This window comes from Zootoca vivipara, chromosome 11 (assembly GCF_965207765.1).
Source record: "Zootoca vivipara chromosome 11, rZooViv2.hap1.1, whole genome shotgun sequence".
Classification (NCBI taxonomy): Eukaryota; Metazoa; Chordata; class Lepidosauria; order Squamata; family Lacertidae; genus Zootoca; species Zootoca vivipara.
In genome coordinates this window covers 21,567,826-21,585,251 of record NC_142594.1, presented here as the reverse complement: position 1 = coordinate 21,585,251, position 17,426 = coordinate 21,567,826, and the positions used below count along the sequence as shown (strand labels likewise).

The 17,426-nt window shown below is 48.5% G+C and overlaps 1 protein-coding gene across 1 annotated transcript; it reads right to left on the bottom strand.

Moving 5' to 3' along the window:
* Positions 1 to 292: 292 nt before the first annotated feature.
* Positions 293 to 5,213, bottom strand: TRIL (TLR4 interactor with leucine rich repeats). Its single transcript, XM_035130266.3, has one exon. It carries the CDS (start codon positions 4,686 to 4,688, stop codon positions 2,406 to 2,408), a length of 2,283 nt encoding a protein of 760 aa, XP_034986157.3. The 5' UTR covers positions 4,689 to 5,213; the 3' UTR covers positions 293 to 2,405.
* Positions 5,214 to 17,426: the final 12,213 nt, after the last annotated feature.

Genomic DNA, 17,426 nt, shown 5'->3' with positions numbered 1-17,426 from the left:
GATAAAACTTCTAGTGAGAGTCACATTAGGGAGGAAAATGTTGAAGAGCAATTCATTGTATGACCCACTGAACTGCCTGAATTTCTTTCTTTTCTTCCTTATAAATGAAAGTTGAAATCTGGTATAGTACAGTTTCAGACGTCTGAACTATGTTGAGCGTTATTTTTCAGAGGTCAAACATTATTCACCCATGTTACCTATTTACCAGTCACATTCCTTCAGAGCCAAATCTCAGCATTTCACTCTCTTGCAATATACGCAGCACCTTGTACAAGAAAAACATGCTAAGCTGTAGAAGTACCAAAAAGTATTTATTCGAGACCATTGTAAAAATAACCCATTCTAAACAAAATCATAACAAACTCGGGTTAGTTTTCCCCTAGTGGTATCGGCAATTTAGCCTTGCAAAACCAACATGTTTGCATACTTTATATATAAACACACATTAAATCAGCTCACGTTGATTTGAGCTAATTAAAAAAAGGCTCTGGCCAGTAAAAAAAAAAAAAAGCACATTTCTAGTTTCTTCCAATTACTTGCATGTTAAGGTTTGTTTCCAAGGCACCTCTTGTGGTGGAAAAGACTAGGGCTCAAAAAGTTGACTAGAGTTAAAAGTCTAGTGTTCAAGCTTGGACACCTATGAACAACAGTCCCCATGTCATAGCAGTAATCTGCCTTCACATTACTCAGAACAGAAGCAAGCCTGGCTCGTTTTCAATAAAGGCTGGTGCAAAGATCCAGGAAGTCAGTGTTTGAAATGTCATTGATTCAAACGGTCTGCAAATCAGGCACTGTATGGACTTAGGGAAGGGTTAGACATTTCCCTGGCATGTGTGTGCTTGCAACAAGTGCATGACAGTGCCAGCATATACCCAGTGGTGGCAGAACCACCATGCGTAGGCTCCATACATTTAGGTAGTATAAACGGAGCTGGCGCAACTCTCCTCCATAAGGGAAGGTTACAAATCCTTCAACCTTTTCAGTTTGGAGAAAAGGTGAGGTGGGGTGTGGCAGAAATAAATAAAAAGTATCCACCACATGGAGAAAGCAGGTAGGAAGCTTTCCTCCTTGTCATATCGTGAGAACATGGGGTCATCCAATGAAGCTGAAGGGTGTGAGATGAGGACAGACAAAACGAAGCACTTCTTCGAGCAGCACATAAACTATGGAACTCCCTGCCATAAGATGTACAGATGGCCGCCAGCAAAAACCGGGGATTAAACAAACTCAATGAAAAGTAAGGCTATTGATAGCTATAGAGTTTGGAGAGGTAGCATGCCTCTAAATCAGGCATCCCCAAACTGCGGCCCTCCAGATGTTTTGGCCTACAACTCCCATGATCCCTAGCTAAGAGGACCAGTGGTCAGGGATAATGGGAACTGTAGTCCAAAACATCTGGAGGGCCGAAGTTTGGGGATGCCTGCTCTAAATCAAGAGTTTCCCAAACTTGAGTTGCCTTGGACTACAATTCCCATCATCCCTGACCACTGGTCCCGCTAGTGAAGGATGATGGGAGTTGTAGTCCAAACACAGCTGGAGACCCAAGTTTAGGAAACCCCGTTCCAAATACTAATTGGAGTAGGCAAGCAGAAGACAGCTGTTGTGTTCATGTCCTGCTCCCTGAAGGTATCTGGCTGGCCACATGCCACACTGGACGAACATTTGGTTTAACCATTCTAGTGGGTAAGGGGGATTTAAGCTGTATGCGGCGTTCTCACATGTAAGACAGTTCATATGCGGAAGTAACAGGACCCTAGTCCTGTGAAAGAGGAGACCTGGGACTTGCGTTAAGTGATGTACCTGGTACGTAAAATGGTGCAAAAACGGAGCAACTATAAGGCACACAATCCACCTGAGCACTGAACACTTGTATAGGGTTACATTCTCCATCTTCTGATTCATTCCTAGTATCTCTGTTCATTTCTTGGCCAACGGTAATTAGGATTAGCTAAAGAATTATATCCACAGGTTAGGGACGATTACAGAATAGTTATTTAGAAAACAACAACAGACCATCTCAGTGTGGAAACTGATGATTGGACAATCATAAAACCCTCATCACCAAGTTGATAGTTGCCCACGAAGAGGAACCAGTGCCCCTTCAGCTACAGTAAAGGACAGTGGTAATTTTAAGAGAACAGTGGTAGAATCCCGCTTTAACTAGGGTTGGTCCCCAAATGAGAAACAAGCAACCCCTTTGCTGCTCCTGTTTTCCCAGCATACCCTATCCTAGAACCATCCAACATTCGTCTGATGAGCCGCCATTTTTACACAGCAGAAGGCCCAAGTATCCCCAACCAAAGGCTGCCATTCCCAGCAGACCTTGCCAAATCTCAGCGCTGGGCACTTGATTCCGGCATAACAGGGCGGCGATGGAAGCCGCAGCATTTGTTCCGTCTGCACCTCTAGTCTGCAAACCTCTGCAGCAGGTGATCCTCTCCACGCCGTGCGCTGCTGTTCCCTCCGGCGCCACTGTCAATGAAACGCTCGCATGGGAACTCAATGAGGTCGGCTTCGCTCAGGGCGCAGACCGCACTTCGGGGCGGGCGGTGGGACTGGAAGCCGGAAAAGTCGGCGGAGACACCCGTCCCCATGGAGCGCAGGGGCCGGCGGGTCGAATACATCTGCCGGACGTGCACAGGCGATGCTGCCTTCCGCCGCCGGCACCCCAGCACCTTTTTCCGCACCAGGCGGGAAGCCCAGGCCGCCAGGGCCAGGAAAAGCAGCAACGCATTGACCGCCAGCAGCACCAGGGTGAGGAGTTGGTGGTCCAGGTTTGGGGACCTGCCTGCCACGGCGGCGGAAGCGCCCACACCTTCTTCGGGCAGGGTGACCAGCCCCGCGCAATGGTCTCTCGGCGCCACCGAGCAGACGCGGCCCCCAATCACGCCCTCCACGCAGACCAGGTAAGGGGTGTCGGGGCGCAGCTCCTGCAGGGTAGCCACGGGCTCGCTCCACTCAGGGAGGTAAACATACCGCTGGAACTTGGTGGCAGCCCCAAAGCGGTCGAAGAGGACTCGGAAGCGCACGGGGCCAAGCAGGCGGGGGCTGCGGTGCGGGCGGACCCCCCAGCGCACCGTCACCGTGCCAGAGCCGACTGCCTCCACAGACAGGTTGTAGAGGAACAGCTTGTTGAAATCGCAGGGGTCGGTGACCAGTGGAGGGATGCCAGACGAAACTGAGTGGTATTTGCCTGCCCGTCTGGGCCAAGCAGCTCCAGGTAGGGAGGGTGGCCTGGTGCTGAGGTGCAAGCCGGGCATTGAGGTTGTGGGGCCCGTCTCAGCTGCCCAGCTCTCTCTTCCGGACGCCAAGATCTTCTGAGAGCCCAGCAGCTGCATGGTCGAGGCAGAGGGCAAGGAGCCAACCTTCTCCTGCACTGGGCCCAGGCCAGAGCTGCTGTTGCCCCTAGCGAGCGGGGCAGGAGAGGAGGCCACCACGTTGGGGCATGAGGAGCCGTTGAGAGCCGTCGAGAGCTGGGCTTCCTCCAGGTAATCAAGGTATTTCCCAGCCAGGGCCCGCGGCTGCCGGCACTGCACAAACACTGTGAGGAGCCGACCCTGTGCATGCCAGGAGCCCAGCCAGTGTTTCAGGCCTCGCAGGTGGCAGTCGCAGCTCCAGGGATTTCCATCCAGCTCCAAGCGATAGAGCGCGGGGCTGGAGGCAAAGAGGGCACCGGGCACCGTAGCCAAGGCGTTGTCCTGCAAGCTGAGCTCCCGCAGCTTGTGCAGCTGAGCGAAGGCACCCGGCAGGAGAGCGGCAAGGGCGTTGTGGCTCAGGTCCAGTACCTCCAGGCTGCGCAGCGGCTGCAGCAGCGGCACAGGCAGCTGGCTCAGAACGTTTCCATCCAACCGCAGCTCCTTGAGGGCCCCCAAGCCAGCAAAGGCTTCCGGCGCCAACCAAGCCAGGCGGTTGCCGCTCAAGGACAGCTTGGTCAAGTTGGGCAGGTGTTGGAAGAGCCCTTTCCCCAGCTGCTGCAGGCTGTTGCCCGAGAGGAGGAGGGTGCTGAGCAAACGCATCGGCCGGAAGATGTCGGGGTGGCGCAGCAGGCTCTGCTGGTTCCCCGACAGGTCGAGGAAGCGCAGCTTCCCCAAGCCGGCAAAGGCGTTGCGGCTCAGCCAGCGGATGCGGTTGGCTTCCAGGTGCAAATAGAGCAGGTTGGACATCCCTGAGAACGTAGCATCTCCGAGCGAGCTCAAGGCGTTGCCATCCAGGCGCAGCTTGACCAGGCTGCCCAGCCCTGCGAAGGAAGCCGCGCTCAGGGAGCTAATCTCGTTGGCGTTGGCGTAGAGGATGCGCAGCTTGGCCAGGGGGCGCAGGGTGCCGGGCGCCAGGGCCGTCAGGAGGTTGTTCCCCAGGTAGAGCTCCTCCAGGCGCGCCAGGCGCTCGAAGGCCTTCGGGTGGAGCGCGCGGATGCGGTTGTACTGCAAGTCGAGGCGCTGCAGCGCCACCAGGCGGTGGAAGTCGAAAGCGGAGATGTTGGCGATGAAGTTGCCGCCCAAGCTGTAGGTGAGGATGTCCTGCGGCTCGACGGCTTTGGGCACGGCCCGCAGCCCTCGGTTGGTGCACAGGACGTGCTGCTGCTGCTGGCAGTCGCATGGCTCCGGGCACACGGGCTGCGCGGCAGGAGGCAGCAGAGCCAAGGAGCAGTAGAGGAGGAGGAGCGGCATCAGACGGCGCGGCGGCTCCATCCCACGAGGGCGGGCGGCGAGCGGCAGCTTCCCCCGATCCCTCGGCGTCTCTCCGGCATCCCACCCTCTCTTCTCTCCCGCTTTCTCTCTCTTGCGCGGCGGCTGCAGGTCGGGCTCCTCCTCTGGCGTCGGGGGCGCGCCTCTCGAACCCGCTGCCGAGGAGGGGACGGAGAGACCCCCTTCGCCAAGTCAACCGACGACTTCCCGCCGCTGGAGACGGCGCTCGCCAGTCCCCTGCCGCCGCCGCCGCCGCGCAGGGTTAGGCGGGAGAGAGCCGTCGGCGGCGCTGCGTCTCCCTGCGAGCTTCCTGCCGCCGCCGCCGCTGCCTGGGCTGCTCTGCGGACTTGCAGGCAGAGGCGGCCGGGGACAGACAAGCGGAGGAGCGGAAACTCGCACTTCCCACTCTTGGCCCCCGGGGACGCGCGGGAAGAGCGGCTGCAAGGAGGAGGAGGGGAGGCTGCTGCAGCCAAAAGGACAGAAGGAGGGAGGCCGTCGGACCAGGGCAGCGCGCTGGAGTCAATGTGTGCATGCAGAAAGGCGAGGGGAAGGGGGGTGCCGAGGCGCAGCCAAGCAGCAGCAGCAGGAGGAGGGGGTGCAAAGTGGGAGCGGGGGAGGACTCCGCAGGAGAAATTTGGCCGTCTGGGCAGGAGGGGAAGCGAGATCGGAGCACGTGGGCTGCAGATAAAGCGCTGGATGGTTTCAATTTGTGCAGGAGGCGCGAACTGCCCGCCCCGTCCCTCCCATTTGCCCCTTTTCTGCACGGAGCAGCGGCCTGCCAAGAGTAATAGTCACGGTTTACCGCAGATTAGGGCCTATTGACACCGACGGCTGAATCGCCCGCTGCCCTCCACCCGCCACACCTCTGGCTGCAAGGTAAAACGAAACGGGTTTACTGTGAAAAGAGAAGAGGGCTTGCTAGGATTAGCAGCCGCCACAGTATCTGGAGCAAAAGGGATCGCTTTGCTGCGCCAGTATGATGAGCCCTCCATATGTGGCTGCACTACAGCTCCCATCAGATCCAGCTGTCGTGACCAATGGACAAGGATGAGGGAGATGTAGTCCCAGAACATATGGAGGGCCATAGGCTCCCCCCTCCCCAGGGGATAGGATGTCAGATCAGGATGAGGCACCCCCACCTACAATTCCATCTGCAGAAGCTGCAAGGGTTGGCAGATGAGTTTTTTTCTTCAATACAGGGGGTGAGTTGGCATCCTCCAGTACACCTGAGACCAGCAAGCAAGGCACACACAGCTACTGGAGATGCTCAGGAGAAACAGCCAGGCAGCTGCCTAGTATCTGCCTCTTGAGGCACTTCCTAATGGTAGGGCTGGCCCTGGGATTAGCCTAACCCACCTCAAAGAGGATCTCCAATTACCCAAACTGAGCTGTAATGTAATGACCTGGATACCAAACAGTGCACCCAAGAGCTCGTGAATCCCATTTCTTCAAACAAAATAAATGGTCCAAAATAAATGGACTACATAGCATACTTGTTTAAGATAACAGAATTCTAAAACTGTAGACACAGTACTGGCCTTCCTAACTGCTATGATATACCTTCGGTTACAAACGCTTCGGGTTACGTGTTTTCAGGTTGCGGACCGCGAGAAACCCGGAAGTACCGGAAAGGGTTACTTCTGGGTTTCGCCGCATGCGCAGAAGCGCCAAATTGCATCACACACGTGTGCAGACGCGGCGCTGCAGGTTACGAACACTGCGGGTTGCAGACATGCCTCCGTCACGGATTACGTCCACAAGCTGAGGTTCCACTGTAAAGCTTTCCCCCCCTTCTGGTGCCTAGTATATATTGTTACATTCCTATGTGTGGGAATGTTAAGGAAGGTAGGAGAGGACAGATTGTTTTGATATTATCCCTCCTCACTCACGCTAGTGAGTAAACAGCAGAGCGTGTTTCCTTTGCAACTTTATTGGAAGCAAGTGGCTGTTTCGTTAAGAGTCCTTTAGGTAAGCAATCCAGTCTGGCTTGTCCAGTCTGGTTTGTTCCTGATAAGTTTCCCCTTTGTTTCCCTCTTAAAATAATAATAACACAACATAGTCTTCTTTAAAAGTAAGAATAAAGTTTTACTCACATTCAGTTCACAGCAGTAAACTGAAGGCAGGCTTTATCTTGTGGTTACAGTGAAAAGAAGTCTGAGCTACATCTCAGACTTTCTGCTTGTGGGCTCCATCCTATGTGAAGCTTGAGCCATGCCCTGGCTAAGAGCCAGGAGAGCAAGACTTTTCAAAGAGTAAGATGGCAGCATGCCCAGCCCTTTTATCTGGTTAGCTAGGGTCACACCCATCTACCTGGCCACACACAGGGGGAGGAAGCTCCAGAGCAGGTATGACAGGAAGTCCTCCCTGTCTGGAGCCACATTCCCCTGTGTGCCCGTTCTAGGCAACAGGAAATGGTTGTGCTTGACTGCTCTAGTAATAATAGATCTCACACTATGGACCTTGGTTTTTTGGTAAAGTTTGCCTCCTGAACGCAACACTTCACTCTCAAAATACAAATATGTCAGGAATGCTTTGATGGTGTTTCCTGCTTGGCAGGGGATTGGACTGGATGGCCCTTGTGGTCTCTTCCAACTCTATGATTCTATGATTCTGAATGATACCTGTATATGTGTTCCTTGTGAATCAGTTACAGGCTGGTGCAGAGTTTTATACTAATTAAAAAGACTGAAATCCTAAGAGTGCTTCTTTTTTTCGCGATCACTCGTAGCTGAGTAAGATTGTCTTCCATAAACATGGTTTTAACAGTGGGTCCGCAAGTGACTGTGGAGGCCAGTTCTGGATCCACACGTCCTTCCACAGTGGGGACAGGGCAGGAGTTGATCATGGTGAGGGTTTGCCAAGAGTACCTTCCTCTTAGCACATTTCTCCCTTTCATCCTGAGTTCGAACGTCTTCAAAGCTCATGGATGCAATGCTTATATAAAGCAAGGAGGTGTCTTACAAGTAAAGATGGTTTGAGGAATTGGAGGGTGACGATGGAGCCCAGAGACCTCAACTCAACTCAACTGAAGTATTCATCATATCTCCTGAATCTTGGTCCACATGGGTGTCTTACAAATAGCATGTCTCCTGGTGTCAGTGCAGCAGCCTGTCACTGTAAGTTGGTGGGTGATGTCACCTTCTAGTAACAAATTTGTGCTAGAGGGATGCGGGTGGCCCTGTGGGTTAAACCACAGAGCCTAGGGATTGCCGATCAGAAGGTTGGCGGTTCAAATCCCTGTGACGGGGTGAGCTCCCCTTGCTTGGTCCCAGCTCCTGCCAACCTAGCAGTTGGAAAGCACATCAGCAAGTAGATAAATAGGTACCGCTCCAAGCGGGAAGGTAAACGGTGTTTCCGTGCTTTGCTCTGGTTCGCCAGAAGCAGCTTAGTCATGCTGGCCACATGACCCGGAAGCTGTACGCCGGCTCCCTCAGCCAATAACGCGAGATGAGCACCGCAACCCCAGAGTTGTCCGCGACTGGACCTAATGGTCAGGGGTCCCTTTACCCCTTTACCTTTACTATATTTTGTAACTAATAAAGCTGAACACTATACTTTAAAGCACCCTCAAACCTCATTCTTTCCCTCAAGGAATTCTGGGTGTTGTAGTTCATCCCTCGCAAAGTTACAACTCGTAGCAACCCGTTAACAAACTACATTGGCCAGGATAGTGTGTATGAAGCCATCGCTAGATTTTTTTCCTGGGAAATTGCAGCATGCTGGAGAAGACAGGAGGAAAATGTTCCGAACATCTTGAATATCAATCTGGGAAAGACAGTGCGAAAACAATACCTATCATTCCCATGCATATTACATTGCTGCTGCTAATTTCCCATCTTAATATCTGGCCAAACGTTTAACAGGAAACCTGCGGTGAAAACAGATAAAAAGGAGAAGGCAAGGGTGCAGCGACTAGGACAGTGTTTCTCAACCTTTTTTGGGTCACGGCACACTTGTTCTGTGAAAAAAATCACGAGGCACACCACCATTAAAAAAGTTAAAAAAATTAACTCTGTGCCGCCCTATATTATAATTATGACTGTAAGAAACACTTGCCAAATATTGCTTTCCGGCGGGTTAGTGATGTGTATTGGCGGCCGCCAGGCTCGTTTGCACTGAGCTTTGGGAAAGAGGAGGAGAAATATTGCTTTCTGGCGGGTTAGTGATGTGTATTGGCGGCCGCCAGGCTTGATTGCACTGAGCTCTGGGAAAGAGGAGGAGAAATATTGCTTTCCAGCGGGTTAGTGTTGTGCATTGGCGGCCGCCAGGCACATGACAATGCAAATCGCCCTTCTCGTCGCCGCACGTTGCGGCACACCAGCCAGCATCTCGCGGCACACTAGTGTGCCGCGGAACAGTGGTTGAGAAATGCTGGACTAGGATATACCCTCTTGCCATATGGACAAGGAGTGGAAGAATGAAGTCCATTAGCATCCCATTATCATCTGCATGCTTTTATTCCCAGCTGTGATACATTTGGGACAGGGTGGGCAACCTCCATACCACATGGCCCCTTGGCTCAGTCTCCCTTCGTCTGCCAAGTGAGTTCCCTGCTAACAATGTGATTCATTGAACTTTGACAGATCAGGTGTATGGGGAGAGGCTTTAATCTTCCATCAAGTGCAGGTGCTGCCCGGTAACATTTCCCCCTCCAGATGTTTCTGAACTACAGGTCCCTTGGCTATGCCTGCTGGAGGTGTTGGGAGTTGTAGCTCAGCAACATCTGAAAAGACAAACATTCTCCCCCCCCCCAAAAAAAATCAACCCTGTGTTTCCAGCCCAGCCAAAAGGACTGGTCTTGGACTTGACAACTTCCTTTCTAAGGCTGAAATTTCCGGGGGATTAAATCCCGTTGAAATCAGTGGAGATTTTTTTTCTGAATACTGTAGACATATGGTGTTAGTGACCAGTTTGCCTCAACAGCTCTTCATAGAATAGAATCATAGAATCATAGAGTTGGAAGAGACCACAAGGGCCATCCAGTCCTGACAAGCAGAAAACACCATAAAAGCATTCTTGACATATGCCTGTCAAGCCTCTGCTTAAAGACCTCCAAAGAAGGAGACTCCACCACACCCCTTGGTAGCAAATTCCACTGCCGAACAGCTCTTACTGTCAGGAAGTTCTTCCTAATGTTTAGGTGGAATCTGCTTTCTTGTAGTTTGAATCCATTGCTCCGTGTCCGCTTCTCTGGAGCAGCAGAAAACAACCTTTCTCCCTCCTCTATATTCTCCCTCTATCTTCAGTTCATCTCCCACCACCACCCCATCTCTCTCTCTCTCTCTCTCTCTCTCTCTCTCTCTCTCTCTCTCTCTCTCTCACGCACACACACACACACACTCATTCTGAGTACCCCGTTTTATCGATAGTTGGCTCTTTCTCAACTTCACTTCCATTCATTAAAACTGTTCAGTTACACCAGAACACATTTACTAATCATTTAACAAATGACTGCTGCTCTCACACAAATAAGATGTGTACTGCGCTGGTGTTGTGCTGCTCTTGTTATTTTATGAATTTATACCCCACCCTTCAGTCTAAAAACATTCCCAGGGTGGCTGACAAAACTAAAACCAGCATTAAAACCATCTGCATAACATCTGTGGCTGTTTTGGGAGAGCTTTGGGGTTTGATGTCCACTAAGATTCTATAAAAAGCTCTAATACAAAAATACAAACACGTCTGACAACTTAATGCGTACAATGTGTCCGGCGTTCAAAGACGAAAACTCAAGAGTGAAAATCCGGAACACACTTACTGGGGAGTAAGCCCCATTGAGCACAACTGGACTCGCATCTGAGTAAGCATGCAATTAAGCTGCAAAACTTTATATGCTGTTAAGCAGAGCGACGTTCAGCACCAATGCCTAATTTGGACAGTTGGTTGCCAAACATCATAGACACACATGCACACACCCTTTCCCCAGATTTATGGCTTACTTGTGGAAGTAATCTGTGTGCCATCTGTAATTCATGTTGGTTGAATAGCATTGCAGATAAGGTATTTTCTGATGGGATCATTTGCTTTCGTTTAAGAATGGAATGTCGCTTGAGACCTTCAGCTCTTCTTCAGGAAGAAAGTGTGTTTTCCAGACTCACGGTAAATATTCTACACACTGCAGCCACAGGTTTAATAACTATCTGTACCTTTTCCTACGGGAATACTCAACTACAAAAACTTGCTCTGCCCGTTGGAAAGAGTTGTTAAGCAGTAAATGCCTGACTAAAGATGCATAAGGCACACATTTATGTGTTGTTGTTTTGCTTTAAGTCATGCCTACTCAGAAGTAACTCCCATTGAGTCCAATGAGGTAAGGGGCTGTAAGTGGCTCTGATCTACTGCTAATAGCACACATATTGGTCTGAAAGGGAGGTGATGTTCATTCCCTGCTGTATCTAAATCAGAAGTGGGGAAACTGTGGCACATCAGATGCTTCTGGGCTCCAACTCTTGCCAGTCCTAATCAGCATGTCCAGTGGTTAGAGATGGTGGGTGTTGTCATTGAGCAATATCTGGAGGGGTCTGCGGCTTCCCATCCCTAAACTAAATGTATCCAACCAGTGCAATGGGGTCCAAATTAAAACCACAATATGGCTGCAAATACACTTCCAGGTGTGCCTTTCCATCAGTTCCAAGCACTGCATCTGCTCATGGATTTCCCTTGATAGGTCCGGGTGATTGGACCAAACAAAGTAAGGCCCTTAACTATCCATAGTATTACATTGCTAGATTTTCAAAATAATCTACAGGAGGGCTAAGGAACCTATTTCTCTCCAGATACTGGACTGCAATCCTCATAGTTTCTGACCATCAGACATGGTGGCTGGGTCTAATGGGAGTTGACGTCCAACAAAACCAGGAGGAGCACACACACACACACACACACACACACACACACACACACGATCTACAGCTTTGAATTCAATTGGGGATGCAATCCAGGGGGAAAGAGCTGCACTTGAGTAGTCAGATTGTTGCCTGGGAATTTTTAGTTGTGCTGAAATTTGATCAAGATAATAACTGAATAATTATTTCAGTCTTCCGAGTCCTGTTCCCCAGTGATCTCTGCCGCCCAGGGCATTTGGCTCCTATTTGCTACTTAAACTGAATGGTTAAGTGTTTGCATATTAACTTTGCTTTTTTACTTTAACAGTGCAATCCTCTACACTGGCCAAACGAACCAATAACCCAGCTGCTAATGGGCTTTTTATAGTATAAGGCATTTCCTTTCTCTGGGAACCAAACACTGGAGTTGAGATAAATGTATACTTTCCATAGAGCCTATATACCCATAAATGGCTGCAGGACAAATCACATACATGGCTTCAAACTGTTAGGCAGAGCGAATGAGATGCCGTTTATAACTGCAGTGCTGAGGCCCTAATGTATAAAATGCTATTGCATGCTTCTTTCCAAAAGCATTGCAATTGATTCCAAACAGCCTGAAATCCCATATAAGGTTGCTTGCATCCATGATAACTGAAATAGAGCATTTAAAAATCATTTTAAATGGGCATCAATCCACTACTCCTATGTCCTGAAGGCTACAGTATCACCACTCATAAGGTGGTGGTGAGTTACAGGGCAATGAATGAGATTTCTAAACGCATTTGGAAATAGGGTACTGGTGTTTTCAACTTTCTTCACTCCTGAAGACTGCATTGTTTTTATCAGTGCAATACAGTAACTTGTCACACAAGCATTTGAAGCAACAGTTGATACCCTTGGGTGGGAGCTTCAGTCAACCAGCCAAGCATCTCTCTTTCGGTTCCTCCAAATCCTTTCCCATAAGTCTCTTGGCTTAAATATATAGTCTATATATCTACTTAGCTGGGAGGAAGGTGAAATTTACTTCTGCATAGATATGTATGTGTCCTGGAGACAGGGATCTACCATCTATGAAACTCTGTTAGGCATCAGGAATGTTGACAGTGCTGTATAAGCCGTAAACCAGGCACCCCCAAACTTCGGCCCTCCAGATGTTTTGGACTACAATTCCCATCTTCCCCGACCACTGGTCCTGTTAGCTAGGGATCATGGGAGTTGTAGGACAAAACATCTGGAGGGCCGTAGTTTGGGGATTCCTGCAACAGTACAGTGATACCTCAGTTCTCGAATGTAATCCGTTCTGGAAGACTGTTCAAGTTCCAAAACGTTCGAAAACTGAGGCACAAAGGACTGTCTGCAAATTCAATTGAGAAAATTGAAAAACACACAGCGGAAGCTGTTCAACTTCCAAGGAGCGTTCGAAAATGGAAGCATTTACTTCAAGGTTTTTGGCATTCGGATTCCAAAACGTTCATCAGTGGAGACGTTTGAGAACCGAGGTACCACTGTATAATCAAATGCATGACCTGATAGCATTGTCCATCATCTTAATAGCTTTTACTCCCAGTTCTATTGGACTAAAAGGTAAAGGTAAAGGGGCCCCTGACCATTAGGTCCAGTCGTGACCGACTCTGGGGTTGCGCGCTCATCTGGCATTATTGGCCGAGGGAGCCGACGTATAGCTTCCAGGTCATGTGGCCAGCATGACAAAGCCGCTTCTGGCAAACCAGAGCAGCACATGGAAACGCCGTTTACCTTCCCGCTGTAGCGGTTCCTATTTATCTACTTGCATTTTGACATGCTTTCGAACTGCTAGGTTGGCAGGAGTGCCTTTGGGCTGGTAAGACAGCTACAGTCATTCCTGGATAGCTCGAACTAATTGTCCATGCAACCTCACACTGGATTACTGCAAGGTGCTCTATGTGGGGCTGCCCCTGGGGTTGGTCCTGTAGGTGCAGAACATGGTGGCCAGATTGCTTGTGGGGAGCAGGCTGCCACCAGATAGTAGCCACACATGAAGCAGGTCTTTCCGTCGTTCTGTTGAGCCATGAGATACGATAGACACCCATTATCTGGACATTATCTGCTTTAGATGTTCATTTTGTTTTATAGCTATTTTAGGTGCGGTGGTGACGATTGCTTAGCAGTTCCGGATTTCCCCCAGTGTGTTTACAGTCCTTTACAGAAAGAACTTTGGTGTGCAAGCACTTATATAGACTTTTGAAATTGCCCACCCTGTAGTCCAAGACCACCCCCGGAAACATCATGCATACATCACAGAAGGAGGCGGTCAGCAGCAGAGGAGGTGGTCAACAGCAGAAATCCTGTTTGCCAGGGTACCTGATAATGGTCACTGGTTGCATTTTCTGGGCAGTCTGGCCATTCTTTTGTGATGGTAAATACTCAGTTCCTGAATGTCTTATGCATTTTGATGGTGTTCTCAGCATAACAGATACTTGCCAGACTGTATTAGAAAAGGGAGGTGTAAGCCCCTACAGTCAAAAGACAATTAGAAAGCTTTTCCCATTTCCTTCCTCCTTGCAGAGAAATATTTGAGGTCAATTTGGGAGTCAAAATGGCTTCAGGATTGTTCTCCTGTACTATTTCAGACACGTGGTTTATATACTTGTGTGTGTGTGTCTGCCTGGTACATTTATGAACATTTATTTTATATCTTAGACCTTACAATTCTCATAACAGAGTGCTTCCATTGTTCCTAGTCTCCGACTAGTTTAATCATTATGCATGCAGAGCCAATTCAGCATGTGGATGTACATTACTGATGCATGCCGCAGAAAGTATGCATTCGTGGATTTAAATACAAAGCATGTTACTGTTACATTGGTAACAATACGACACACGAACAAAGCAATGGAAACGGCACTGGAATCTGCTAATGCAATACAGGAGACTTGACTCTGACTGAAAGATCATTCAGGGCCAAGAGGTCTTAACAATATAATTTATTCCCCCATCATCTATATGCAGCCATGTAGTTAGTTCATCATTTCTGAAGCAAATTCTAGTGTTTGGCATATGGGGAAGGAGTGAGTCAGTCTTGGCCCTGGGGCAGCCACCATTGGAAAGACACCACACATCACTGCCATGTGTCAGTAATGCTTCATAACAATTGCTGTTCATGGTTTAGATGTGTAAACACAGCCTTGCTCAGCCGAACTGCTTCCAAGTCCTTATTCTCTTTTCCCCAGCTCCAGGCCTCATAACCTAATTCCAGCCCTCTTCTTGCAGTTTACCATCCTTACCATAACTTTTAAAAATATAGTTTGGTGTATTTCTTCTGGTAGGATTGGATTTGAACTAACCATAGCTGTCAGCTTTTCCCTTTTATCACAAGGAATCCTATTCGGAATAAGGGAATTTCCCTTTAAAAAGGGGAAACGTTGACAGATATGGACCTAACTTGTCTTGGATTGCATACTTTTAAACTTGCAGTAGGTCTTTGACTTTGTTTCTTTTTGTTTGTTTTAAATCCTCCGCCCTCACAATCCCCGCCTCAGCTAGGAATCTAACATCCGAAGGACCCTGACACTTTTTGCCAACCCTATGAACCACACCCAGTCTTCTGGATGGCAGGACCTAGAATTAATCTACAGTACTGTAGATTGAAAGTGGCATGTTGAGGATGAGCTAGGGATCATGGGAGTTGTAGGCCAAAACATCTGGAGGGCTGCAGTTTGGGGGTGCCTGCATTAGAGCATGGTGCTGAGAACGCCAAGGTTGCAGGTTCAATTCCCATGTGGGGCAGCTGCATATTCCTGCATTGCAGGGGGTTCGACTAGATGATCCTCAGGGTCCCTTCCAACTCAACAAATTTATGCTTCTATGATTTTTGTTGTCTTTGTCCATGGAGTTTTCTTGGCAGGGATACTGGAGTGGCTTGCCAGTTCCTTCTCCAGGTGGATCACGTTTAGTCAAAACTCTCCACTATGACCTGTCCATCTTGGGTGGCCCTGCATGGCATAGCTCATAGCTTCTCTGAGTTATTCAAGCCCCTTCGCCACGACAAGGCATTGATCCATGAAGGGGATCACGAAGAGTCGGACACGACTAAACAACAACATGATTTTTGTGTTACAAATGGGTTAGCGTGTATGGTCTGGGCTTGAATGAACAACTCTTAAACTCATTTATTTATTTATTTAAAAGCCTATATAAATTAATAAGAGAAAAGAACAGTTTCATGTAATTTTGATCTGTCAAAATAATATTCAGTGTGACAGTCTCTATATAATTCCAGAAGATCTGGAACAATGATTTCAGGAACCTCTAGTGACCCTGTGCTATTATCTCTGTGAATCCTTTCAAAACACTTTAAAGACTGCGGTAAAAAGTCAGAGATTTTATCACAAAGATCGCAACTGCTCGTGAATATTGATTTCACAGAGCTGGCAATGTACTGGTAGAATATTTAAAAAAAAAACCTGCAAGAAGGGTTCCTTTGCTTGCATTCAGATGTAGGCCATCATCTTTGTTTACAAGGGGCCCTATGCTTTTGGAATTTCATTAAAACATGACAACACTGTTACTGTTTTGCCAAAGTATTAGGCTTGCATTGCCATTGTTCAGCCCAGTCCTCAGGGATGTGGGAACGTCATCTTACATTCCATACTCAGCCGTTGTCTATCATTCCAGCTTACCTCATCCTTGCAACAAGCTAGCGAGGCAACTCCATGTGCATTATCATGAGCTCCTTGGGGGCAGGGTGGGATTCAAGTGTGACAAATAAATACGGTATGCAATAAATGCTTGAAGAGAAGAGTTGTACACTTATGGCAGCTCATTGCTGGAGTGTCCCTGAATGGCCTCAAGGCAGGTCCGGCCCACCCATGAGGCAAGGTGAGGTGGCCGCCTCAGGTGGCAACTGGGTCCAACTGGGCCACCAATCCCAATATCACTCTTTCTTCCTCCCCCGATGTAGATCTTCCCTCACCCCTTCTTCCCTGTTACAGGTAGGTAGCCGTGTTGGTCTGACGTAGTCGAAACAAAACAAAACAAAAAATCCTTCCAGTAGCACCTTAGAGACCAACTAAGTTTGTCATAGGTATGAGCTTTCGTGTGCATGCACACTTCCTTCTTCCCTGGTGTGTGTGTCATTATTTTGGGCTCTGCCTCAGGTGCCCAGATGTCTTGGGCTGGTCCTGCCTCAAAGCCATATGCTGCTTTTTAAAAACAGTTGAGGTTTCTACTTTTCCTCTAGATCTTTTCTAGCCCCCATGGAACTATCTTTGGAATTTATTTTTTATTTTTTATTTTATTAGTAATTTATTTGCAACATAGTCCACAACAACTCATACATACAAAGAAACAAGCCCACCGCCATTGACAATTTAATTATCAAAATTAAACTCCTATCCTCTTACATAAAGAAAATGTAACATAAAAATAGAAGACTCCCTTCATCCTGTAAATGGCCTCCTTATTTACCTCTTGTATACTGTTTCTTTTATATGCGAATATTACAATTTTCCCTAGTTATGACTTTAAAAAACGCAAAGTCTCCTGTAGAAATCAATCGAAACAAGTCCAGGTATATACTTTGGGACACTGTTAAAGTATTCTCTGCATTTTCCTCCATTCTTTTTGAAATTATTGTCTGGTTATCTTTGGAATTTTGTTTGGTGTGAGAGGGAGATTCACGGAGAAGTCATTGCACCTCACATAAAGAACATATTATCTGATCTTCAGAGCAACAAAGGCCCTTCATTACTGCCACGATCCTCCTGTGTTGTTTAGGGAGTAATGCCAGGCTGGTAGAGGCCACGAGACACTGACTTGTACTTCTGGGCAAGTCTAAGTTGTCTGATGTGCTTATGAAGAGAGAAAATATACCAGTGGTAGAGCACATACTTTGTATGTGCAAGCCTCCTTCCTGTAGTGACTATCCATAGAGATC